The 26605-nt window shown below is 49.6% G+C and overlaps 2 protein-coding genes across 25 annotated transcripts in view; both read left to right on the top strand.

The window, feature by feature from the left end:
- Positions 1–15764, top strand: part of Camk2g (calcium/calmodulin dependent protein kinase II gamma) — a 58567-nt gene extending 42803 nt beyond the window's left edge. For 2 of the 16 annotated variants that reach the window (XM_085698347.2, XM_085698349.2), the window contains 9 exons: positions 1659–1691; positions 3974–4042; positions 5107–5151; positions 8000–8048; positions 9241–9354; positions 11359–11434; positions 11784–11878; positions 13194–13438; positions 13817–15764. In XM_085698347.2, coding sequence (XP_085554473.1) covers positions 1659–1691; positions 3974–4042; positions 5107–5151; positions 8000–8048; positions 9241–9354; positions 11359–11434; positions 11784–11878; positions 13194–13426 — 714 coding nt within the window. In that variant the 3' untranslated portion in view covers positions 13427–13438; positions 13817–15764. The remainder of the gene's footprint in view (positions 1–1658; positions 1692–3973; positions 4043–5106; positions 5152–7999; positions 8049–9240; positions 9355–11358; positions 11435–11783; positions 11879–13193; positions 13439–13816) is intronic. The other 14 variants (XM_085698348.2, XM_085698351.2, XM_085698350.2 and 11 more) reach the window with 7 other exon arrangements.
- A 345-nt stretch (positions 15765–16109) lies between these two features.
- Positions 16110–26592, top strand: Ndst2 (N-deacetylase and N-sulfotransferase 2). Of its 9 annotated transcripts, none has more exons than XM_048426473.3 (16): positions 16111–16415; positions 17016–17077; positions 17603–17636; positions 19542–20870; positions 21069–21156; positions 21400–21554; positions 21649–21921; positions 22196–22324; positions 22448–22630; positions 22717–22813; positions 24599–24722; positions 24865–25039; positions 25223–25393; positions 25481–25590; positions 25748–25850; positions 25949–26592. In XM_048426473.3, exons 4-16 carry the CDS (start codon positions 19872–19874, stop codon positions 26072–26074), a joined length of 2733 nt encoding a protein of 910 aa, XP_048282430.1. In that variant the 5' UTR covers positions 16111–16415; positions 17016–17077; positions 17603–17636; positions 19542–19871; the 3' UTR covers positions 26075–26592. The 9 variants fall into 9 exon arrangements, with proteins under 9 accessions (XP_048282432.1, XP_048282430.1, XP_048282428.1 ...); XM_048426471.3 differs by having other exon boundaries at positions 16111–16468; XM_085698344.2 differs by lacking the exon at positions 16111–16415 and adding an exon at positions 16540–16697.
- Positions 26593–26605: the final 13 nt, after the last annotated feature.

The raw sequence follows: 26605 nt of genomic DNA, 5'->3' as shown, positions 1-26605 counted from the left end.
ACGTACCTGGGATTCAACACCCACAGGACACAGGTATGGAGATTGCAGGCTCAGGGCCAGACTGTATAGCAAGACCCTGTCTCGGAGCGGAATGAAGGACTAATGCAAAAGGAACCCTACCATAGGGGTTTTTTTCCTTTAATTCATATCCAAATTATGGATAAATGTTATTTTTTAATGTTTTGTATATAAATTATGCATCGTAATGGGTTTTATTATGACATACATGTACACATACTCCCACATACCCCATTATCTTCTGAAATACTCTTTTAAATATTAGTAGCCTCCTTCCAGAAAACTTCTCTTTAAAATAGAACGTTGGTCCTGAGAGAACAAAAACCATTTCTCAGATATGTTTATTATGCCCAGAACAGCCCAGTAAATGGGATTGGATGTCATTAAGTGAATGTACAAAAGTCAAGCAACAGACATAGTCTAAGGGGACTGCTGTCTCCCAGTGAGCTAGTTATAAAGTCATAATTACTCTTAACCTCTTAGTCTACTCTGGTGTATTTTTAGTGTGCTGTTTGGTCTTAATTGGTTTTGGGTTTTTGGGTTTTTTTTTGGTTTTTTTTTTTTTTTCTGGTTTTCAAGACAGGTTTTTTTAGTAGCTTTGGAGCCTGTCCTGGAACTCTCTCTACAGACCAGGCTGGCCTTGAACTCACAGATTCACCTGCCTTTGCTTCCTCAGTGCTGGGATTAAAGAAGTGTGCCACCACCGCCTGGCTGGTCTTAGTTTGATGCTCTTATTTCAGACAGCACCTGAGGTCTGACAATCTAGTGGAGGCTGAGGAGTTAGTCATGGCCTTCGGCCCTCTCCCAGCTTCCATCTCTGCATCTTTGGTCACTGCACTCTTAGTCACCGGCTCCCCTGGGCTTCCAGTTCTAGTAATGACAAAAAGCAATAGAACATGCAAATGTTTTAAAGTAGCAAGACTATACTGACAAGGAATAGAGTGTCAAAACTGAAATGTAAGATAGAGTCTGTTGCCGACCAGGTGTGGTGGCGCACCCCTTTAATCCCAGCACTCGGGAGGGAGAGGCAGGTGGATCCCTGTAAGTTTGAGGCTAGCCTGGTCTACATAGTGAGTTACAGGAGAGCCAAGGCTACACAGGGAAACACTGTCTGGCGGGGAGCGGGGTGGGAAGAGTCCACCCTCTTTATCTGGACCGCATTCACAGCTTCCTTGAGGTCCAAGTTCAGAGGTCAAATACTATACTAGAGCTAAGACCGTCCTATAGTAACTTTTGTTTCTCTGTAGCTTCTCACTCACATTTCAGACAGTCATATCTGTAGCGAGTGTGAGTGCCCTTGTTAGTGTGCTGGTTCTGTCAACCCAAACCTGTAATTTTGTAGTTGTCAAATGTTACCCACGTATGCTTGTGACTGAACAAGACAGACTTCTCAGGGTACGCTAAATTTTCTGTGTTTGTGAACTTGAAAGAGTTCTTCTCCAGCGGCTGGAGGAGTGTGTGTACCTGTCATCTGTGTACTGTTTTAACCCCTCTGCTGCTGGACTCCGGGGTCCTGCTCTTCCTCCTCTTCTGTCCCCTCATGCAGAGCCCAAGCTGGCGCACTAACCTATAATGTCTCTGTGCTTCTCTTCTTACCTCCTCTTTCCCGTTCTCTTCCCCTTTTGCTGTGGTGTGTCCAGAAAAGGAAGTCGAGTTCCAGCGTGCACCTAATGGTGAGCCTTGCCTGCCCACCCATCCTGCTCACTCCATGCTGCTTGTGCCCGCCTGCCAGCCATGCAGACCCATTCTGCCATGTGCGTGCGCGTCACTCATCCTCACTGCATGTCTGTGCTGTGTGGACCAGTGTGGCCTGTCCTGCCAGGCGGGGCCATTGCCAAAGGTCACCGAGTGACCTTAAATGTGGGCACCAGAAGGTGTGGGATGGCACTCCTTGCTATGGAGGTTGGGTAGCCTCCAACAGTCTAATGCATGGAGTAAAGCCAGTGGAGGTTTTGGGGGAAGACCCTCTCTTACCGTCCCTCAAGAGATAAGGCCTGGGGCTGGAGAGATGGCTCAGTGGTTAAGAGCACTGGCTGCTCTTCCAGAGGTCCTGACTTCAATTCCCAGCAACCACACGGTGGCTCACAACCATCTCTTGTGGGATCTGATGCCCTCTTTTGGCTTAAAGGCATACGTGAAGATAGAGCACTCATACATAAAATCAATAAATCTTTAAAGAGAGAGAGATCAGGCCTATTCTCCAGGCTTGAGCAGCTGCTTCCTAGGAGCTGGACGTTCATTCAGTAGGCCGCCATGTAATGAGAAAAACTAATGGTTGGCTTCTGGCTCTAAACCTTATTCTGTGAAAATCCCATTTTCCTGTTAGGCCTGCCCATCCAACCCTTGGGAAACAACTGCACTGAAAGACTATAGTAAATGCATCTTTTCTCATGGGACACTGGGCACCAGGGGAGCACAGCAGCCTAGTCCTTATGAAACCATCCATTATAACCAGAGGTGTGGCCACTCGGGTGTTAGCTCAGCCCTCTGTAGATAGGCATGTCTTACCATGGAATGCTCATCCTCACCCACTGCAAAGGTCTTTATGTAAGCTGGGTTTGCAGCCGGGGAACCCTTCTCCAGTCAACCCAAACCAGGAAATCAGCTAGGAGAGCTCCGCCCTCTGCTGTCTCAGGATAGGAACACAAGAAAGCAGTTACTGTTTGTCTCTCTCTCTCTCTCTCTCTCTCTCTCTCTCTCTCTCTCTCTCTCTCCCTCTCTCTCCCCTTCTCTTTGACCACAGGGACTCCTCTCCAGCCTGTAGATTTCAGTATCATCTTGTAGTGCTAGTACTTGATGTTGACTCAGGATTCCATGGCTAGCCTCAGCCACTAGCTGGGGGTTATGTAGCTTTAGATCTGGTCCACGAGGCCTTTGGGCAAGATGTCGAAGAGTCTGGATGCACTCTGAGTGTGTTCTAGGAGAGAGGAGCTGCACTCTGGCTATCTACGTATCTTCATTTATGCTCTGACCAGAGGCACATTTGTTTCGTGCTTATTGAAGAGCTCGGGTGGCCAAGCTGTTCCTTTGTCTGTGACCCCATTGCGCCCCAGTGAGACTCAGTTGAACTGCTTAGAACTCAGAAGAGTCAGAGAGCATTGCTGTGGTTCTCTGCCCTCGATTGGCCTTCTTCCTTCCTCTCCAGCCTCTTCACACTCCTTCTTGACTGTGCCACTCTCTAGCGTTTTAAAAGGCAAGGAAATATCCCTGGTGGTCATGGTTGCCATTGGGAATATTGGCAGCTCGTTCTTTCCTGGGACTGAGTACTAGAACTACATGCATAGCCACCATTGAGATTTGCCTGCCCTTCCTCAGAGCTCTGCCCTCACTTCCAACTGATGAAGTCCAAGATTTTATCAGGTGGAAGATAAAGAACAAAGTCCTGTCCCCTGAGATCTGTGGCTACTCTTATATTCAGAGTTGAATTCCACCCATTGTGTCTCTGGACTCTGCCTCCCAGGCCAGGTACCCTGCTCATTTCCCTCCTCTCTTCATATCAGGCTCCAAACTGTTGTTTTAAGGGGAAAGGAAATGCAGGCGCTAGGAGAAGGGCCACAGGGGAGCCAGAGTTTTCAGTTTTGTTCTGCTTTAAGTCACCATTCTTTCCACCTGTAATGTGGGAAGAAAATCCTGGATGCCTTTGGTTTGGGTCTGGTGTGACTGTGGTGGTGTGGCACCTGCAGGACGCAGGCATTTCTGGAGAGGTGCCTTCAGACACATCTTTGGCTAGTCCTACAATGAGGGTGCCTCCAGAGTTAGGGCTCTGGACCTCCCCAAATTCTCTCTTTCTGAAATCATTTCTCTAACCATTGCTCCCATCTGCATAGTGGTGTTACAGTTGCCACCTTGGGCGTAGCACCTGAGGCCAGACCAGGGGACAAGGGAGGTCTGGGAGTCAAATCTGAGCAATGTTGGTGACTCTGGAGGAACTAAACCATCTGTTTTCTTGTCTCAGCCACAGAGCAACAACAAAAACAGTCTCGTAAGCCCAGCCCAAGAGCCCGCGCCCTTGCAGACGGCCATGGTACCTCTGACTACGGCTTCTCCTGACCCTGGCTGCCTCCTGCTCCTTTCCCACTTCCTTTTCTTGCCGTACCTCCCCAGGACCTCACAGCTTTGGACATTTTTTTGGTTTCCGTAGACCAGATTGCTCTGTGTGCTGCCCCTCAGGCCCCTTACCCTTCATTCTCCTGCTTGGCAATGCTCCATCCTGCATGGCAGAACCACTGCTCCTGTACCTTTTGCTGCTGGGGAAAGAGTGATCAGGGCTGTCAGTTAGGCCTCCCATCCCCAAGCGCTCACCCTCAGTGGGTCTGCTGTCAGGGCCAGGGAGGTGGATTGTTTGAAAAGGCAGAGGGTAGGAGCTCTCTTGGTACCTGATCATTAGTTCTTAGAGGTCTCCTTGTAGAACCTGCCTCAGCCTCTCCTTTGTATAGTCAAGAACAGGAAGGAGGACGGGGGTTCCCCAAAGTTTCTCTGGTCCTGTAGAGCCCCTCTGTTCAGTTCTCGCGGGGTTCTTTAGTGGGTACTGTACAACACAGAGCTCTCTGTGCTACTGCTGGCTAGCTAATGAGCTAGCACGGAGGACACTGGGAAGAGAGGGGCGTTTGTTTAATTGTTTAATCATGCCTACCATACCTTCTACTTCCTGTGGACCTTTTTGCAGTCTGGTGTGGTGCCATAGGGCCGTCATCAACTCGCTGAAGGGGCGTCCTATGTCTTTCTGGGAGACTTTATCTTTCTGCTTTCCTTGTGCCCCTGTCTTCTGTGCACCCCTTGATGAACACTGTTGGCAGGGCCTGAGTCCCACAGCTCCCCAAGTGCAGAGGCCCCCGTCCTCTCAGGTTCCTGAGAGCCTGCCTCTTTCAAGCTTCTCTTTACCAACCAGTGCCGTCCACTAAATCCTGGGTTTCCTGCCTCTCCGGGACTCTAGTCGAGCCAGTATAATTTGTTCTGTAGGGATGTCTGGTGGGCAGGCCTCAGTGGTCATCATAGGGTCTCTAAGGGTACTGTGTCAGGGTGCGGGGATCCTTCACGGAAGAGCTCAAGCCCCCAAATCTGGAGGGTAACTTTTATCTTCTCTCACAGGAACCACAAACCACCGTGGTGCACAATGCTACAGACGGGATCAAGGTGAGTAAGTGACCACCAGGTCTGCCCTGCTTTCTCACCCAGCAGGAAATAAATAGACTGAGTCACTGGGGTCTGAGGGTTTTGTGGATATTGCGCCTGGAGTGTTTGTGGGGTCCAGTACCGAGGCAATAATGGGTGTGTTGGTTGCTCCGTTTTCTGAAACAACAAAGCTTACTGACTCTGGACCGAGGCTGTACAGTCAGATTGATCCGCTGGGAGTCTTGGCTTCAGACCTCTGAGCAGGTCTCTTAACCACTCTGTACCACAGCTTTCTTGTTTGCAAGTGACGGACAGTCCGTGAGTTAGGAAGTGTAGTGATGGAGCTGGAGAGATGGCTCAGCAGTTAAGAGCACTGGCTGTTCTTCCAGAGGACCCAGGTTCAATTCCCAGTACCCACATGGCAGCTCACAGCTGTCTGTTACTCCAGTTCCAGGGGACCCAACATCTTCATACAGGCAGAACATCAATGCACATAAATAAAAAATAATAATAAAATATAGTGGATATTTTTTTTTTAAAAAAAAGTAGTTTAGTGAGAGCAGGCAGTGGTGGTGCACATCTTTATTCCCAGCACTCAGGAGGCAGAGGCAGGCAGATCTCTGTGAGTTTGAGGTCAGCCTGGTCTACAGAGTGAGTTCCAGGATAGCGAAGGTTACACAGAGAAATAAATAAATAGAAGTTTAGGGAGAAGAATTGTTAGAAGGAAGAAGAAAGCCGAGGCTCTGGAGAAAACTTGGATAAGTGCTTACTGAGCAAGTATGAGGACCGGAGTTCGGATCACCAGAACCCACATAAAACAAACTGCACATGGTGCACACTTGTAGACCGAGCATGTAAGAGGTACAGGACCTCCCAGACAGTCTGGCTATTTAGACTAGAAAATTCTGGGTACATGGGTTTTTGCCTCCATAAGTAAAGTGGAGAGCAATTGAAGAAGACAGTGTCAGTCTCTGGCCTCCATGTGTGCTTGCATTCATGCATACGTGCACACCATACACAGCCAACATGCACTCACACCCATGCTTACGTGCACACCATACACAGCCAACATGCACTCACACCCATGCATACGTGCACACCATACACAACAAACATGCACTCACACCCATGTATACGGGCACACCATACACAGCCAACATGCACTCACACCCATGCTTACGTGCACACCATACACAGCCAACATGCACTCACACCCATGCATACGTGCACACCATACACAACAAACATGCACTCACACCCATGCATACGTGCACATCATACACAGCAAACATGTACTCACACTCATGCATACGTGCACACCATACACAGCAAACATGTACTCACACCCATGCTTACGTGCACACCATACACAGCCAACATGCACTCACACCCATGCATACGTGCACACCATACACAACAAACATGCACTCACACCCATGTATACGGGCACACCATACACAGCCAACATGCACTCACACCCATGCTTACATGCACACCATACACAGCCAACATGCACTCACACCCATGCATACGTGCACACCATACACAACAAACATGCACTCACACCCATGCATACGTGCACATCATACACAGCAAACATGTACTCACACCCATGCTTACGTGCACACCATACACAGCCAACATGCACTCACACCCATGCATACGTGCACACCATACACAACAAACATGCACTCACACCCATGCATACGTGCACATCATACACAGCAAACATGTACTCACACTCATGCATACGTGCACACCATACACAGCAAACATGCACTCACACCCATGCATACGTGCACACCATATACACATACACACCCCAAAAGGACAAGAATCTAGCCAGATTGTACAGTATTCTCTGTATTGTAACCTCCCACCCCTGCAGTTTTAGTACCATTGCTAACTACCATGACTCTGCTGTATAGCGAGGACAAAATAAATTTCCGTTTTGGGGGGAGGGGTAGACCTAGTAGATAACACCAATAATCAAATAAAATAAAATCCAGTAGTGATAAAGTCTCAGGAGAAAGTGGCACAAAGTAAAGAGAGTGAACATGGCCTTTAATTAAATGGTCAGAGAATGGCCTCTCAGGGGCTGTCTGAGCTAGAAAATGAAACATCAGTGGGAAGGAGGCAGAGGCTGCCAGGCGGAGGTCAGGCCTGGGTAATGCCAGAAAGAACCAAGCAGAGCTGAGCTTAGTGAGCAAAGACCTAAGGAGTAGGAGAGTCAAGAAGTTGGAGAAGTAGGCAGGGTTTTCAGATGGTTTATTTGTTTCAACACAGGGTCTCACTGTGCAGCTCCGGCTGTCCTGGAACTCAGTATTGTAGACCAAGCTGGCCTCGAACTGACAGAGATCCACCTACCTCTGCCTCCCAAGTGCTGGGATTAAAGGTGTGCACCACTGTGTCTGGCTGTATGATTTACATTTATTCCCGCAGCAAAGAGAAGCTACTGGTAGTTTTTTATCAGATGGAAATAAAATGTAGCTGTATTTTGTAAGTTCGTCATAGATAAGAACTCAAGGAAAAGGCACGAGAGCAGGAAGGGAGCTGGAGGCTGCAGTAGTGGTACTCCGACAGATGGTGCCTGGCTGTGCATCTGTAGAGAAGATGCTGGATTTTGTTTTGGATTGACTGATGGGAATATAAGAGGAAGAGAAGAATGAAGAATGGTCCAAGCTGTAGCATGAGTGATTAGGTTGTGCCTTTTCCTGACATTGGAACCTGAAGGGTTTTCTGAACAAGGAGCAAGGATAGAAGCAGGAGCCTCTCAGGTTCTTCTGGGCATTTCTTGTAGGAACCTGTTTGTTCCTCTTCCTCCAGGCGTCCAAGGACTAATCATATACGTGTTCTCTTTGGACCGCAGGGCTCCACAGAGAGCTGCAATACCACTACAGAAGATGAAGACCTTAAAGGTAGGTGCTGTCCCTTGGAGGGGAAGGGCCCCCCACTGTGACCCAGGTACTTCAATGTTGATGGGACGTCCGTCTTTTCTGTCCCTGGAACTGGGAGTGGTGCCTCCTTACACTATAGGGGGCTTGACCTAAAAACTACATTCCATGCCCTGAGACACGAGGTCCCCATCTGGTGTTAGTGACCAAGCAAAAAAGGGCTTCTTTTTTACAAACGCCTAGACTAGCCAGATCAGCTGTTTTTAGGACCAGTGTTTAGAGAGCTATTCCTGTTGTTGGTAATGACGTAGCATCTCAGGGCAGAGGCATCTGCAGAAATCGGTCCTGGTTTTCCTAAGACCCAAGGTAATTCTCTGGATGTCGAACTTCGAGTTTTAAAATAAAGACAAGGGGTTGTGGTACAAATCAGTGGTAGAACCCTTGCCTAGTCCAGCACCTCTCCCCTCTTAAAGAGAAAGGAACAGCAAATGACACAAAACACCAGGGCCGGCCCCAGACTGGCTGGGCTGAGTTTCCACTCTGGTCCTGAGTTCTGAGCGGGAGTGACAGAACTAAAACTGTCCGAAGCTACATTCAGCTGCTTTTGTGCCTGTGGTGATCACCAGCCTAAACTTGACGCTGGCCAGAATGCCAGAGCTATACGGAACATGGAGGCCAGACCAGTGGAAATCTTCCTGCTCTTTGGGTTGGCCTCTTAGAACTTGTGCCTTTCATTTCTGTAAGTGACCTCCTGCCGGGCCGTCAGAAAAGATAGGATGTGGAGCAGGACCCTATCGGAGAGAGTCAGACACATTGAAAGTGTGTACGTATAAGTTGGTACGCCGCCGGGAGTGAGGTCAGATCAGTTCGACTGACAGAGTAAGAGGTATCTTCTCTGCTGGCCTCATGTCCTAGCCCCTCTTGAATGACTTCTAGTAGTAGGGGACCTTGTATAGGATGTTTTAAGGCTCCTTTGGAAGCTGCAAGCTTAGGTCTATGCACCTTTGCAGTGTTCCTAGCTGGGAGGCCTCTCTGGCAGAGGCAGCTGAGTGGGATGTAGTCCAGTGCCCACAGCAGCCCCAGGTATCACCTTGCCCCGGCTCTGCAGTGCCAGTGGCTTGGGTCCTGTTCGGCTTGCTCGCTCACCTGCCTTATTCTGTTTGTTTTGGCTGCTCTGCCTTGCCCTGCCCTGCCCTGCCCTGCCCTGGCTGGCTAGCTGCCCCGCTCCGCACTGGGAATGGCAGCTTGGTGCCCGAAGGACGGAGCCCCCGGGACAGAACAGCCCCCTCTGCAGGCATGCAGCCCCAGCCTTCTCTCTGCTCCTCAGCCAGTAAGTGTGAGGGAGGCACATTCTGGCTTCCAACTCCCTGGCTCTTCCTGAAGCCCCTCAGGGATTTCCCCAAGAGCTGGTCAGCCTAGGCCAGCTAACTGTTAGTCAGCTTTAGGGGCATGGCGTCTGCCAGAGCCGGGGGCCTGATGGAGGCCTAGTGCCCAGCAGGTCTGAGTCTGGAGCCCAGAGAAGAGCGGGTGGGAAAACCTGGTGTGGAAATGGGAAGTAGAAAGCCTCTGGGATGTGTAGCAGGCCTTGATTTGGCAACAGCTGGGAAAAAACGTGAGAAGTCCATGAGGGTGGGAGTAAGGGCAATGGTGCGTGGCCACCTAGGGGTTGTCTTGGGTTTAGCATTTCCTGGGACTCAGCCATATTAGGAACATGGGCTCTGAATGAGACAGATGAGATTTTGAGTCTTAACTAAGTGTGATGCTACACAATTATAATCCTAGCACACAGGAGGCTGTGGCTGAAGCCAAAGGATCTCCATTGAATTCAAGGCCAATCTAGCTACACTATAAGACTCTGTCTCAAAAAGAAGCATAAATTCCATAAATTTTGCTACCTTCAAAAGTCTGTGAAGTGTCTGAGCTGCCTAGAGATTGAGTTTCCCTATCTGCCAAGGAGGGGTTGGTGAGGGGTCCCCACCTCACCACAGTAGCAGCTGGCAGGTCTCCTGAGAGTCATGCTTATGTGTGCAGTTCTGTCTGTGTTAAAAGACGCCTGTCTTGGTTTCTTTGCCCCACACCGTATCCTTAGGGAGTTTCTAGATCCAGTCTTCTTCACTCACAGGGACCCTAGTCAGGTACTCGCAAGAGATCTGATGGAACCCAGGGGAAAGTGTTACATGGGACCTAGCTGCTTGCTCCTCCAAAGAGAGAATGGAGCTCATTGGCTCCCCTAAAGCCCTCTACTGTTCACTCAGGGCTGCCCGCCTATCAGTGGTCTGTGGAGGTCCTTCCTGGCTGCACCTTTAGCTATGCCATTCCCTTCCAAATACTCCCCCTGGCTGTGCTGGCCCAGCTATGCCGTGCTGGGACTGTTCTAATGCTCGCATTTGTCTGTCTTGCAGCCTCTTGCGCCTGTGAGGAAAGGCTTGTGGCCTGGACCAGCCTGGGGCTCCAGTTACAGTCAGGGTTAGCCTGAACTCAGTCCAAGCTCGCCCTTACGCTAGAGACACCCCTGCTAATAGTGGCTCTGTCTGTAAGTGAGCTACCCCAGAAAGCAGGAGTAGGGAAGGAGGGCACCAAACTGCCTGCCTCTCAGTCTTGTGTTGATTTTCCATAGGAATACATCCTGACGTGAGAACTGGTGTAGTTCTCTAGTTTCTCTGAAGCTTATCCAAGGGCAGTGTAGCCATCTCTCATGTGAGAAGCTGTCAAAGGTTTTCACGGGTCTGAGATCCTTTATCCTAGGAAATCCCTGTGGAAGACAGGAGTGGCGTAAAGAGAGCTAAGCATCCACCTACACTCTGTTCATCCTTTTGGAACTTCATCTCTAGCTTGATTTTGCTCTCAGGCAGGTGTCCAAGGCTAAGTTCTGGACTGCTGAAGAAGGGCTACAAGGGGGTAGTAACTGCGACCTGACTGAACCCCTCCTAGTGAGGTAGAGAACAGCCATACCTAGAGCTGCTTCTCAGAGAGTCTCAGCCTGCTAAAGATGGAATGTACAGACTCTTGACTAGAGGGTTCATGACATTACAGGCTCCTCAGCTGTTAAAAACAAGTTGTTTACTGCAACATGGTTGTTGATGGAGAAAGTGGCAAAGGCCACAGATTCATAACTACTGGATGGGCTTAGAAAGGAGGTAGTCCTTGGTTCTGCAGATGCCAAAAAGGATGAGATGAAGGGTGGGCTTGTTCCTCTTGCACAGGGCATTAAAAGACAGGAGGAGGATGTCTTTGACAAAGAGACCATAAGGGATCCCTGAAGGACGGAGGAGGGCTCTCTTGTCCCTTGGGAAGTTGCCCAACAGGTAAATTAGTGGGTTTTTCTCCCTAACAGTGCGAAAACAGGAGATCATTAAGATCACAGAACAACTGATCGAAGCCATCAACAATGGAGACTTTGAGGCCTACACGTGAGTAAAGACCCATTGCCCTGAGACGGATTGTCTCCCAAGTCCGCCTCCATTTTCCAAAAAGTGTCTGTGTTCCTGGGAACAGGGCCATATCTGAGCTCTAAGCCCAGAGGACCCCTTCCAGGTGGGCCCCCACAGCCGAGCCTGCCCTATTGTCCTGACATGGGAGAAAGAGCAGGGCAGCTGAGTGACCCTGCAGGCTGACCCTGAGGAGTGCTGTCTTGTCTGGTGTAGCCACTAGCTAACCTTCTATGGGACAGACACACTGATGAAGAAGGCACATAATTCCCATTGAGGCCTGACAGGCTGTTTTTGCCCCCCACCCCACCCCTGGCCCTCTTTTCTGCAGGAAGATTTGTGACCCGGGCCTCACTTCCTTTGAGCCAGAAGCCCTTGGTAACCTCGTGGAGGGGATGGATTTCCATAAGTTTTACTTTGAGAATCGTGAGTGGGTTCGTGCTGCTGATATACTCCTGCCTGCCCCTCTGTCCCGCCTCTGTCCCTACCCACCCTTTTCCCCTAGTTGCCCATCTTCACCTTATCTGGCCTTCCTGCTGCATCCTGCTCTGTGTGCTCACCCTGTGTCCTGCTCTTTTAGAAGACAAGTGCCCGTTCATTTGGCAGCCGTGTCAAGGGACTGCTGATCATTAGCACTAGGGTGCTGTAGTCCTCTAAGCGTCACTTTGTGTCTGCAGGGCTCACAGTGAAGGAAGTAAAAGCAGGATAAAAATGTATCAGCAAGTAACAAAGCCCTAATGGTGATTTGTGAGGTCAGAAGCTGTGGCTGGGCTACCTTCGACCCTGAGGGAGCCAAGCATCGGAATGGGAGAGATTTATAGTCTGAATAGTTGCCAGAAGTCCCAGAATTGAATCATCACACCCTTCATCTCTTTCTCTACTTTTCAAGACCCTCATTCCTCATTTTTCCTTCCTCTTGTCCACTTTATTCTAGGCAGCTCTTAGTCTACCCTGAGTGGTAATGTTGTAGCTATTTTCCTCACTGACTCCCCATGTGTGATTTTTCCACACCTTAGCTGCCTGCCTAATGCCCTAGCTATCTAAGCCAGAAGCAGTGTTTATATTGGTTCCAAGGAAGGGCTCTGGCAGCTTCTGTAGCACTGGAATGAACTTAAGCAAGTCCGAATGGAAGCGTCACCATAAACACACCGTATGCTGATAATGATAGTCCAACTCCCTTTGCTTTTCCAAACCCAGAGAACCCTGGAAGTTTGGGGGAGATCCTGAACTGAATACTTTAGGGATTTTAAACTTTGATATGCCTTTTCTTTTTAAGTCACAAAATGACTTTGAATGTATTGCTTTCATGATTTTTCTCTTCAGCCTTAGTTGGGGCAAAACAAGCTTAGAACTTTTAAACATCAGCCTAACCAAGTAGAAAACCGCAGGCTTTTATTAGAGCCTTATGGTCCTGAGTTTAAATATTTTATTTGATTTGAGTCTTTTTCCTTCTTATAGTGAAGAAAATAATAGCAGTGAACAAATACATGTCTTGCATGTAAAGCCTCAGCACACTACCTAATGAAAAGAGGAGTTGCTATGATTACTACCCACATTTCTCTTCCTTTTGGATGAAACTGATAATATGAGGGATCTTGGCCTCTGGGGGCAGTGAGGGGGCACTTGGGGATTCTAGGAACGGCTACTGGAGCTAGAGTTAAGAAGGTGCAGCCTGGCAGGAATGTGTGAGGACCCAAGCCTTACGCCTACTACCTCCACTTCCCTGCCCTGCCCCCTGCAGTCCTGTCCAAGAACAGCAAGCCCATCCATACCACCATCCTAAACCCGCACGTCCACGTGATTGGGGAGGACGCAGCTTGCATCGCCTATATCCGGCTCACCCAGTACATCGATGGGCAGGGTCGACCTCGCACCAGCCAGTCGGAGGAGACCCGGGTGTGGCACCGCCGAGATGGCAAGTGGCTCAATGTTCACTATCACTGCTCAGGGGCCCCTGCCGCACCACTGCAGTGAGCTCAGCCACAGGTACACCTGGTGGGGAGAAGGGACTGGGCAGGGGAGGGGTGGCAAAGACTGGACTTTGCTCTGTAACCAGACAGACTCCAAACTTGGTGTATGCAGTCTTCCTCTTGCTAAGCCTCAGTCTCTTTAGTTATCAACAGAGGGAGACAGTGGTACCCACCTCCAGTCCATGATGAATTAATTGTGAAGATCAAGTACGATACTATACATAAAGCATGTAATACACTCAAATGAGAGGCAATGCTGTAAAGCAAATATCGGCTTCTCGCCTTCTTTGCTTGTTCAAGTAGATTTAGCCATGGGTGTATTGTACTAAAATCCCAGGAGTTTTATCTAGGCTCTCATCGTCCTCTGCTCTGCTGCCACCTTTTGTTTTAACAGGGGCATTAGGAGATTCCAGCTGGAGGTTGAACCTTCGCAGCCAGTGACTCTGGGGGGCCTGAGTGACAGCGGCAGTCCTGTTCGTTTGAGGTTTAAAACAATTCAATTACAAAGCGGCAGCAGCCAATGCACGCCCCTGCATGCAGCCCTCCCGCCCGCCCTTCGTGTCTGTCTCTGCTGTACCGAGGTGTTTTTTACATTTAAGAAAAAAAGATTATGTTTAAAAAAAAAAATGGAATTCGTACCGTGATGCATTTTAAAACAACTGATAGCCCTTGGGCTTGCAAAAAGGCAGGAGTTTGTGTGACACTCATCCAGGCATGGACAGTGGGCTCACCCACCAGCTTTGAAGAGGTGAGCTTGGACTCAGGCCCCCATGGACTCAGGGGGACCAGGCAAGGACTCTTGACAGAGCTTTGGAAGCCATGGTGTGGTTGCAGCCCCAGAGGTGGCCTGCTTACCCCGGGTCTAGAAGTGGACTTCTTCAGAACATGCATTGACACCTAGAATGAGATGGAAGACAATGCCGTGGCTGTCAGACCTACTTGGGAGAGGATGCAGCGCTCCCAGCCCGTCTGCTGTGGAGGCAGCTGAGAACCAGCAGCCTTAGGACTGAAGGCCTGGACTTTGCTGTGCTGTTCGAGTTAATGTAGACAGAAAGAGAACTGGTGCTGCAAAAGTGTATCTGCCATGAAGCTGATGAGAAACCTCGTGTTAGTCTGACATGCACTCACTCATCCATTTCTCTTGGATGCACAATGCACGTGGGCCCTGATCCCGAGGCCTAATTTCTGTGGAGGGGAAGGGGAAGGGGTTGCTACTTTGCTTCCTGTTGGTTTTCCTAACTTAGCAAGGAGGGATGTAGACCTTGGCCAGGGCTCCTTTTGCCACTTTTGGCAGTTCTATTTCTGTGCTGATCCGGACCATCTTTGTCTTGCATTTTCATGGTGGTCCCCATGCTGACCCTCATCTGGACCTGGGCCCTCTGCCAAGTGCCCCTGTGGGATGGGAGGAGTGAGGCAGTGGGATAAGAGTTGGTGGTTGTTTCTATGCATTCTGGCTGCCCTCCGGGCTGCCCCCCTGCTTCCCATGCTGCACGTCCATCTCTCTCCCTGTGTTTGAGTTTGAACTGACTGCTTGAGTGAGGAGTGTCCTCTTTAAAGAGGCCTCTTGACTGACCAACTGAAGTATAGACTTTCTGCTGGACAATCTGCATGGGCATCACCCCCTCACCTGCATGTACCCAGAAAAGGGGTCCAGAGCCAGGGCTTCTACATTCATTGTCCCTCTGTGCTCATGGAGTTCCATTCCAGGAAGAAAAGATCTGTACCCTAAGCAGATTAACAGAAGATAATGGAGGAGCAATTGGCCTGGTCTTGGTTCCCCCAGCAAACAACTACATAGCATCTGCATCGGAGGGAGGGGGAGTGGATTTCAGGAGACACGGGAGCTGGGGAAAAGAACTACAGGCTTTGGAACCAGCTGAGAGGAGAACAAATTCATGGGTGCTGGTGCTTGAATTTAGCCAGGCTCCTCAAGCACCTTCTGCATGCCTCAGACCCTGGACCCTAGTCCCTTCCTGTCCTGCAGCCTGCGTGCCAGCCCACAGATAACTTTCACCACAGGGTTTGGTTTTGCTGGCTTGAAGACAGCAAATGGTCTTAGAGCTCATTGAGACCCATAGCTTCATATGGCTGCTCCAGCCCCACTTCTTAGCATTCTTACTCCACTTCTGGGGCTAATGTCAGCATCTATAGACTATTAATAGACTATTAAAAAAACAAACCACCTTTTAAACAGGAAATGGAAGGCATTTGATGCAGAACTTTTGCATGATGACTTAGAAGTAATTTAAAAATTAGTGTTTGTTCTGAATGTTGGTAGTCCCTTCATAGCTTTGTTACAATGAAACCTTGAAGATATTTAATAAAATAACCTTTAAACAGTCCACTGTGTTCTTTCTGTTGGAGGCTCGCGGCCAGGGACCTTCGTGACAGGGCTTCAGGAGAAGACAAACATCTTTTCCCATTCCCTTGGGGCCTGAAAAAGAAAACTTAGTATAAACTCAGCCTGAGCTGCTGAGTCTGTCTACTGGGAGGAAGTGGGTTCTTCAACTGGGGCCTGTGCCTTCGCTCCGCCCCAGTGGGAGGTGGCCCCACCCTCTGTGCACGGCTCCCTCCCCCTTCGCGGGGCTGAGTGGACGGCCTGGGCCTTGGGCCCGCCCCGACGCTCTGCAGACTGTGCCACCCGGCGTGGAGGAGGGGGTCCGCTTCGGTGGCCCGAGCTCCCGAGCGCGAGGCTGGGGGTCTGCGAGGCTGCGGCTCTGCCGGGTACGGCGGTGGGCAGTTGGGTTCTCCCAGCCCCGGTCGTGCGGCGGCCAGGCTCAGAGAGCGCGCGGACCCGAGCCGGCGCCACAAGCCGCAGCGCGCCGCCTCCCCCCCCTGGAGGAAGCGGTAGTTGGGCCCGGCTGCGGCGGAGCGTTCGCTCGGAGATGGCGGAGTCGCCGCTACGCGGCCCGAGGCCCCGCGAGCAAGGAAGCCCGGCGGCCCCGGGACGCAGCGGGGCCCGGGGACAGCGGGGACGCCGCCCACTCCACAGGGTGAGCCATCCTTGAAAGCAACCTCCCGTCCACGGTCGCCCCCAGTTTTCCCCGTGAGTGTCGCCACTGTAACGGGGTCGTCCTGGGCGGCCCCTCATCCGGCCCTATGCGCCCCTGCCTTATGTCCCCGCCGCTCGCCTCCCCTCAGTTGCCCCATTCCGGTTGCTTCGCCCGGGTCACTACCGGACTCTTTCAACCGGTTCCTGCCTGGATGTCAACTCTCGGCCGCGCTCCTGCCCCTTCCCTTCCAACTCTCCCACCTGTGGGCTCCTCATTTCTTTGGTGAGCTCTTAGTTCCCTCAGGAGGGTCCCTTTATCATCTAGGCCAGGTCCCCAATCGGTCTGCCATCCTCCCACAGCGTCGGCTCTGCTCTTTCTCAGTGGTGGGCCCACCCCCAGCCCTCCCTGACTGTATTTGCTGTCCACTGTGGATGACGACCCTTGGTTTTCTCCTTCCTCAGAAACTTTCCACTGCCACACACGTTTCTCCTCCAGTGTTAGTCATTGTACTACCCCTAACAGTTCTCACCTGACCCCCCCTCCCTAGATCTTACTGCTTCTTCTAGACATGAAGCTAAAATGCAGTTTGTTACAACACAGGAACTTGACAGGCCTGACCTTTGAATCCCAGTTCCTCCACTGACGGAGCTTTGTGATATTGGGTAAGTTACTAAACTTCTCTGGGCCTGAAATTGTGTGTGTGTGTGTGTGTGTGTGTGTGTGTGTGTGTATGTGTGTGTAAAATGGAACCAATACTATGTGTATTTTCCCTGCCTCTTAGAACTTGTATTAAGTACAAGTGCATCTTGATTTTCAGCCTGATCAACCTTTAAAATACCCTAAATTAAAAATACATATAGTACACCTAACCTGCTAACCGCAGTAGCCTATCAATGCCCTTTGCTCTATGATGTCAGTTGCTTAACCTTGTAGTTGTGTGGCTGGGGAGGAACTTAAACTGTCTAACATTACAAGAAGAGCATTGTGTGAGTCCACTATCTTAGAAAAGGACCAAAATCGTAGGGCCTGGGGCTGTAACTCCAGGGAGTGTACTTGCCTAGCCTGGTCAAGGCCATGTGTTCCATTGCCAGCGTTGGAAACCAAACCACAAAATGATTTGAAGTATGCTTTATACTAAATGTTTTATCATTTGCACATTGTAATGAATGGAACCGTTTTAAATCTAGGTCCGTGTCCGTGTGCAAAGCTCTCAGAATGCCTGTAAGTAATCAGCAGTGACTATCTCTTGATAACTGTCATCAACACAGGCAATACTCACTGAGTTCTCACTACTGTGTGCCTAGTTTTCCCTATTAGAATTCAACTGTTCTGCCAGGTGGTGATGGCACATGCCTTTAATCCCAGCACTTGGGTAGCAGAGGCAGGAGAATCTCTTGAGTTTGTGGCCAGCCTGATCTATAGAGTGAGTTCTAGGACAGTCAGGGTTACACAGAAAAATTCTGTTTTGGAAAAAAAGAAGGAAAGAATTGAGCTCTCTCTGTGATCTCCACCTGTCCTCTGACTCCTGCCCTCTCTGCCCCGCCACTGCATTAGAACCTCAGGCATGGTAAGGAGGCATGGGCTTTGCTACTAACCCAGCCTCACCACAATTTTGTTTGTTCGTTGTTTGTTTTATTATTACTATGTATACACACACCAGAAGAGGGCACCAGATATCATCAGGGATGGCTGTGAGCCACTTTGTGGTTGCTGGGAAGAGCAGCAGTGCTCTTAACCTCTGAGCCATCTCTCCAGTTCCCCCATCACAGTTTTTATTCTGTCTCCCAGCTCAGTTATGTCATTTAGTTTTACCCAGGCCAAAACTGAACTCTAAATAAACCATCTCTGGATTCTGAAAGATCCTGTCTCTGCCTGTCCCCGCTGAGGTGTGTGGAATGGCAGTGCAGAGGAATTGCCAGCTGCTGACCTCACTGGGAGTGGCTAAGATAAAATGAATGGAAGCTTGCACTGATCTATGGGAAAAGAAGTTGTCAAGTGAGATTCCCTTAAAACTGTCTTCTGATCATCTGCCCTCAATCCACTTTCTATAGCTGGACTCGATTCCTCATTTTCCTCCATCCTCAGGGATGTTCCTGTGCTGTTCTGGAGTGAGGATGTGGCCACACCTCGGTTAGTTCAGGAAGGAGAAGGAGAAGTGCATAGAGTTTGCACTTCGCTTTCTGGCTTTTCTTAGGCACGAGTGGGTCTTATCCTCTCCCCTGATTCTGGCATAGGGGAAGTGAAGGGTATGGGTAATTTTTTACAAGTAGTGCCAAAGGAAGTCTCCCAAGTTTTGGACTCAGACACTAATAGAATTATTAACTCTTGCCATTTCTCAAGTTCCTCCACCACAGGGGCCATGTGACTGCAAGTTCGTTAGTACCGTTGGGGGTGATGACGGGTGTGATTGATGTAGAAGATTAAGACTCAGGAGTTTTCTCCTATCTGATGTTTCACTGGGTCATGAGGCTTCTGAGATGTGCTGCAGAGAGCCCACCAGTGCTCCTGCTCATTGGCAAACTGCTCATAGACCTCTGTTCACCCTCCTGGCTGTTTGGTGTCTCTGGATAGGCTCTTTCATAACTTGAGTTGCTGTCCCAGCTTGAACATAAGGGAATTTGGACATTTATTTGGGTATTCTAAGAAAGAACGAGCTATGAAGCCAAGGTATGGGATTCACTTTGTTTTCTTCTAAAGAACTAAGCGTCTGGGCTGGGGAGATGATGGCTCAGTGGGTGAAGTGCTTGCTGAGCAAATGTGAGGCTCTGGGTTTAGATTTCCAGTACTTGGATGTGTAGTGGTGCACAGCTCAACCTGGGGAAGTGAAAACAAGCAGGCAGGTTTACTAGCCAGCCATTCATTCTAACTGCAACTGAGAGCTCCAGGTCCAATGAGAGACTGTCTCAAACATGAGAGCAATACACACACACACACACACACACACGTGTGTGTGTGTGTGTGTGTGTGTGTGTGTGTGTGTGTGTGTGTGTGTGTGTGTGTGTCCAGGCATGTGCCTACATAGAAGAGACCATCTAATGAGCGTGGGGTAAGAGATGGGATAAGTAAAATGGGTCAGTAACAGACTTTCAACGGGAGAAGTAATGTACTGATTTCTCTTCCTTACAGGTTGTGGGGGCCACTTTTCTGGACTTAGCTGATTTCTGATGTAAGAACCACCACCAGAGCTGAGGGAGCTCAAGTTTCAGCCTGAGGCATGGGCCAGGGGCCATGGTGACCTGAGCCCAGTAGATTCTGTCCAGTGCAACCTGTTGCTCCTTCTGCCTCCCCTGTTCTGTATTGAAAGAATTTGTTCCCATCTCATGGGTCACTGACTTTAAGAGAATCCCTTTCTCGTATTTTTCTGTTCTTCTGCCCTATCAAGACCATTCCAGCCCACAGAACTCCTTCCTCCCATCTCCTGAGGTGGTCCCCATTGCTTCCTCATTTCTCCTCGCCATGCTCCAGCTGTGGAAGGTGGTACGCCCTGCTCGGCAACTGGAACTGCACCGCCTCATACTGCTGCTGATTGGTTTCAGTCTTGTCTCTATGGGATTCCTGGCTTACTATGTGTCCACCAGCCCCAAGGCCAAGGAACCCTTGCCTCTGCCCTTGGGAGACTGTGGTAGCAGCGGGGCAGCTGGCCCTGCACGACCGCCAGTCCCCCCTCGCCCCCCTAGGCCTCCAGAAACAACCCGAACAGAACCCGTGGTTCTTGTGTTTGTGGAAAGTGCATACTCACAATTGGGGCAGGAGATTGTGGCCATTTTGGAGTCTAGTCGTTTTCGTTATAGCACTGAACTAGCACCTGGCCGAGGGGACATGCCCACATTGACTGATGATGGCCATGGCCGCTATGTCTTGGTCATCTATGAGAACCTTCTGAAGTATGTTAACCTGGACTCCTGGAGCCGAGAGCTGCTGGACCGGTACTGTGTGGAGTATGGTGTAGGCATCATTGGCTTTTTCCGAGCCCATGAGCATAGCCTATTGAGTGCCCAGCTTAAGGGCTTTCCCCTTTTTCTACACTCAAATTTGGGGCTCCGGGACTACCAAGTGAATCCTTCTGCCCCACTGCTACATCTTACCCGCCCCAGCCGCTTGGAGCCAGGACCACTGCCGGGTGATGACTGGACCATCTTCCAGTCCAACCATAGCACCTACGAACCCGTGCTTCTTGCCAGCCATCGGACAGCTGAGCTCCCTGTGTCAGGACCAGGGCTCCGGCGGGCCCGGCTCCCAACTGTGGTACAGGACTTGGGGCTTCATGATGGCATCCAGCGGGTGCTGTTTGGACACGGCCTTTCTTTCTGGCTCCATAAACTTGTTTTCGTTGATGCTGTTGCATACCTCACTGGGAAGCGCCTCTGCCTGGACCTTGACCGTTACATCTTAGTAGACATTGATGACATCTTTGTGGGCAAAGAAGGTACTCGCATGAAGGTGGCTGATGTTGAGGTCAGTTTCTTTTTTTTTTTTCCTCTTCTGTTTATTTTGCTAGAAAATTTGCAAGCTCTGTCTGTCAGATTCCCTGCTTTGATTCTGAGCTGGTCATAGATTCTCTGCCTTTTATAGTTGGAAAGAAATGTACTTACTATCTACCTCTCAGTCAGTGTGTTGTCTCCTGATTTGGCATTTCTCTACTATTCCTTCCAGGCTCTGCTGACCACCCAGAGCAAACTCAGGACCTTAGTCCCCAACTTCACCTTCAACCTGGGCTTCTCGGGCAAGTTCTACCATACCGGTGAGCTCATTTCCTGTTCTGTCTCTTTAGTATTGAGCCTGGGCACATGAGTTGGAGAAAGGAACAGAGTTTAGGGCAGACTTGGATTGACATGGGTAGCTGGAGAGCATCGTCAGTGGGGCAAACAGAAAGCCTTGGCCATGGCAGGGATCACTAATTTCCAAAGCATGGAAGATGGCCAGTGTTTCTACAGAACAAAGGCACAGGGGCTGACTGTCGTCAGCAGTCAGTGTGTGATCCTAGGGACAGAGGAGGAGGACGCAGGGGACGACATGCTGCTGAAGCACCGCAGAGAGTTCTGGTGGTTTCCTCACATGTGGAGCCACATGCAGCCACACCTCTTCCACAACCGCTCTGTGCTGGCCGACCAGATGAGGCTCAACAAACAATTTGCTTTGGTAAGACTCTTGAATCTCTTTCTCATACTTTCTCCCAGAGATAATGTTTCTTTTTTAACCCTCCCTAATGGACACCCTTTCCTACCCTTTCCAGTTTTCTTTCTGTGGAGGCACCCCACCCTCTTTACCCTCTACTCCCCAAACTTCACCAGGTCCTGGTGAGAGTCTATGCCATTCCCAGGAGCATGGGATTCCTACGGATCTGGGGTATGCTGTGGCCCCCCACCACTCGGGCGTGTACCCCATCCACACGCAGCTCTATGAGGCCTGGAAATCTGTATGGGGTATCCAGGTGACCAGCACTGAGGAGTATCCTCATCTCCGTCCTGCCCGCTACCGCCGTGGCTTCATTCACAATGGCATCATGGTGAGGGATTCCCACTACTAATTTCAGTCAAACTTTGAAATTTCGACAAGCCTCTAACTGGCCTTGACTTGTGGCTTGTCAACTACCAGCCCAAGGCATCCACAAAATAGGGGATAAATATCTTGATAATGCAGATAGTAAATTTTGTTACTGTAACTTCAAACTGAACCTCTACAAAACCAGAGATTCCCAGTGCCTCCTGACTTTGGTCCTTATCTGCTTTCCATCTTACCGTTCACGTCTCATCTATCCCTGTACTTTCTTTTCCTCTCAGGTGCTCCCCCGGCAAACATGTGGCCTCTTCACCCATACTATCTTCTATAACGAGTATCCTGGAGGTTCTCGTGAACTAGATCGGAGCATCCGAGGTGGAGAGCTCTTTCTGACAGTGCTACTTAATCCGGTAAGGTGCCAAAAGGGAACCTGAAGACTGGAGAGCCAAACTGTTCTCAAGCCAGGGCCTCGCTCACCAAAGCTGATTGTGAGATAGGGTGGCTGAGTCTCACATGAGGCACCCTCTTGTTAGATCAGCGTCTTTATGACACACCTGTCCAACTACGGAAATGACCGACTGGGCCTGTACACCTTTGAGAGCCTGGTGCGCTTCCTCCAGTGCTGGACACGACTGCGCCTCCAGACCCTTCCTCCTGTCCCCCTTGCACGAAAATACTTTGAACTTTTTCCTCAGGAGCGAAACCCCCTTTGGCAGGTAAGGATGGAGCTCACACTGACAGATGTGATGGGGGTCAAGGGTTACAAGATTAGTCCTCATCAGACTCGTGGCCTAACCTTCAGAATCCCTGTGATGACAAGAGGCACAAAGATATCTGGTCCAAGGAGAAAACCTGTGATCGACTCCCCAAGTTCCTCATTGTGGGACCACAGAAGACAGGTAAATTGTCCACAGCCAGTTTATCCTATGCTGCCTTCTCATACCTACTTCTAATTAATCAAGTCTCTTGAGAAAAGGGTTCTTTTTTTTTTAATATTTATTTATTATGTATACAATATTGTCTGTGTGTATGCCTGCAGGCCAGAAGAGGGCACCAGACCTCATTACAGATGGTTGTGAGCCACCATGTGGTTGCTGGGAATTGAACTCAGGACCTTTGGAAGAGCAGGCAATGCTCTTAACCTCTGAGCCATCTCTCCAGCCCGGTTCTTTTTTTTTTTAATTGCATTTATTTAGTGTGCTTGCATGAATGTGTAAACACATGTGCAGGAAAACTTGAGGAATCAGTTATTTCCAGTTTTGTTTTGTTGAGACAGGGTCTCACTGTGTCACTCTGGCTGTCCTGAAACTCATTCTGTAGACCAAGCTGACTTCAAACTCACAGAAATCTGCCTGCCTCTGCCTCCTGGGTGCTGGGATTGAAGGCATGCACCATAATATTTTTTAATTACTTTGTGTGTGTGTGTGTGTGTGTGTGTACGTGTACATGCACATGCTCACCTTTATGTCTGCGTGTACATGTACATACATGTGCCCAACAACTTGAGGTCTCTCTTCCCACCATGTGGATACTAGGGATCAAACACAGATTGTCGCATTTAGTGGCAAGAACCTTAATCTACAGAGTTACCTTCACAGCCCTGAGACAGGAACTTTTTCCTCCCTTAATTCTAGCTTATATAGCACATTTATAGAAAACTGGGCATAGTAGCTCACCTAGCACTTGGGAGGCAAGGGCAGGGGGATTACAGTGAACTTAAAACCAGTTGGGGCTACATACTGAGTTCCAGACTAACATGGGTTACAGAGAGAAGACCCTGTTTCAAAAACTCAAAAATATTACTTGTACTACTAATAAAGAGCCATCCATACGTGTCAGCCTGCAGGGGTAGTGTGGTAACAGCTTTGTTTTCCTTTAGTGTTCTGAGAGTTGAACCCAGGGCCTTACACATGATACCACTTACCTCTCTAGCTCCCATATGTGGAATTTTCTTTTTTTATTTGTTTAGTTTTTTTGAGACAGGGTCTCATATCACCCAGGCCAATCCTGAGTGCCCTGATCTCTTTGCTTCAGTTTTCCAAGTGCTGGGATTACATGTGTAAACCACCGTACCTGGCTTGACTATAGAGTTTAAAAGAGAGAAAGAGGGGCTGGGATGTGTGCTGAGCATGTGCAAAGCCCTGGGTTTCAGCCCCAGCATAAAGCCAGTCTGGTGGAACAGGCAAGATCAGAAATTCAAAGCCATCCTTGACTATAAAGCAAGTTTGAGGCCAGCCTGGGCTACATAAGGTCCTATCTTAAAAATGTTTTAAATAGCCAGACTTGGTTGTACAGGCTTGTGATTCCAGCAGTTTAGGAGGCAGAGACAGCTTCAGTGCCAGCCCAGCTATAGAGTGTATTCATGGAAGTCTGGGCTGTTTAGTAAGACCTAATCTCAAAATCAGAAAAGTCTGTGGAAGAGTATTCCCCACATGGGAAGCCCTAGATTTAGTCCTGAGTACTAGGGAGGGGGAGGGGAGCTACAAGTGGTTCTGATAAAGTGGAAGGTGAAAGCCACTGTTTTTAACCCATTCCTGGGCCTCCCTCAGGGTTTTCTTCTCTTCCTTTACTCTGGCAGAAGGGAGTTTTACTACCCACAAGTGAGTATTTTCTTACTTCCTTCAAACTCATGCTGTTCAGCTGGCTGCTTTCCTGGAACAGGCTGGTCCTTGTCTTCCATACAGGCACCACAGCTGTCCACTTCTTCCTGAGCCTGCACCCGGCTGTGACGAGCAACTTTCCTAGCCCCAGCACCTTTGAGGAAATTCAGTTCTTCAATGGCCCTAATTACCACAAGGGTATTGACTGGTGAGACTGGGTCCCCTTGAGTGTTTCTGTTTCTCAGAGCAACATGGCCTTCTCTAAAAAATAACCCATTCCAGCTTCTGCCAGCACACAAACATCTGGCCTTGCCACTGAAACGTTTCTTTTTTCTATGCTGCTTCTGTAGGTACATGGACTTCTTTCCTGTTCCTTCCAATGCCAGCACTGACTTCCTCTTTGAAAAAAGTGCCACCTACTTTGACTCAGAGGTTGTACCACGGAGGGGGGCTGCCCTTCTACCAAGAGCCAAGATCATCACTGTCCTCACCAACCCTGCTGACAGGGCCTACTCCTGGTACCAGGTTTGCCTGAAGCTAGGAACCACTAGACCTTAAGGGAAAGGTAGAGAAGGTAGTAACTTGCTAGAGATGCAGAAAGGAATGAGGGTAGGGAAATTAAACTGGTCCCTTAGGGAGGGGCCATATATGGCCAATATAATACTGTCAAATCACCAGTCCTGTCCCTTCTCATCCTTGGTCTTGCAGCACCAGAGAGCACATGGAGACCCAGTTGCTTTGAACTATACCTTCTACCAAGTGATTTCAGCCTCTTCTCAGGCCCCTCTGGTACTTCGCTCCTTGCAGAGCCGTTGTCTTGTCCCTGGCTACTATTCTACCCACCTGCAGCGCTGGCTGACTTACTATCCCTCTGGACAGGTACTGTTCCCCAAGAGCCTTCATTAGGATCCCCCCCTTCAGCCCAGTCTTAGGAATCTGGAGGGAACCACATCCTTGTCCCTTCAGCTGCTGATTGTGGATGGGCAGGAACTTCGTATCAACCCAGCAACCTCGATGGAGACCATCCAGAAGTTCCTGGGTATCACCCCTTTTCTGAACTACACAAGGACCCTCAGGTGGGAGAGCATGATCCAAGAGTAAGAAGGTTTTGTGGGGAAAGAAGGGGATTGTTTGGAAGAGACATCTCTCCCCGTGGGCTGGGAGGGGTAGGGTGCATTTATGGGGCTTGAATTTTTTTCTCCCTGACACCTAATGCCCTGTTCCTTTGAGCAGGTTTGATGAAGATAAAGGATTTTGGTGCCAGGGACTTGAAGGTGGTAAGACTCGCTGTCTAGGGAAAAGTAAAGGTCGGAGGTACCCAGACATGGACACGGAGGTGAGTGAGACCTGAGACAAGGTTGCCGTTCCACCTCTAGGTCTGATCTTGCTGCACTCTTTACTGTTTGTTTCTCCTCTCACGTTTTCTCCCATCAGTCTCGCCTTTTCCTTACGGATTTTTTCCGGAACCATAATTTGGAACTATCAAAGCTGCTGATCCGGCTTGGACAGCCAGCCCCCTTGTGGCTTCGGGAAGAATTGCAGCATTCCAGTGTGGGCTGATGCCCCAGCCTTCTCATACCAGCAAAAAGCCTGCTGCTTCACTGAGGGGCAAGCCTTAGAACAGGGCCCACAAGGGGGAATAGAGTGGCCTGGCCACTTACCCCTCTACCTCAGTGGCCCCCAGGATTGGAATGGCTGAAAAGGGAAAGGTATCCATTCCTTTGACATAGTTTGGGGGCCTAAAAAATGGGGCTTCCCCTTGGTACCCTGTATCATGGTACTAGGTACCTTTGACCTATGAACCTGGGAGGTGAGGAAGAGAGGGTTCAGGGAGGGGGTAGAAGAATGTATTAATTCATTATTTCCCTCTTCATCCCCAGCAGTTTATGTGTCTATGCCTACCCACAAGAGGGCCCTTTGCTAAGGCCCCTTTAATCAGACAGTGGGATCTACCTGTGGCCTGGCCTCCCTAGTGTCATTCACATTGAATGGGGATGAGGTCGGACAATTGCTCATAGAGCTGAATATGAGCCCTAGCTGTGGGCTCTAAATGTCCTTAATAAACATCCTTATTTTTCTGTTTTGTCTGCT

This window comes from Myodes glareolus, chromosome 12 (assembly GCF_982192425.1).
Source record: "Myodes glareolus chromosome 12, mMyoGla1.1, whole genome shotgun sequence".
In the NCBI taxonomy this organism is placed as follows: Eukaryota; Metazoa; Chordata; class Mammalia; order Rodentia; family Cricetidae; genus Myodes; species Myodes glareolus.
This window is presented reverse-complemented; position numbering and strand designations above follow the sequence as displayed.

Bases quoted from the DNA above. Each gene is read 5' to 3' on its own strand.
- Ndst2 (XM_048426469.3), top strand. From the start codon at position 19,872: ATGCTCCAGCTGTGGAAGGTGGTACGCCCTGCTCGGCAACTGGAACTG. The intron at 21,922-22,195 runs GTGAGGGATTCC...TTTTCCTCTCAG, and splicing joins TCATTCACAATGGCATCATG to GTGCTCCCCCGGCAAACATG. The intron at 25,851-25,948 runs GTGAGTGAGACC...TTCTCCCATCAG, and splicing joins ACCCAGACATGGACACGGAG to TCTCGCCTTTTCCTTACGGA.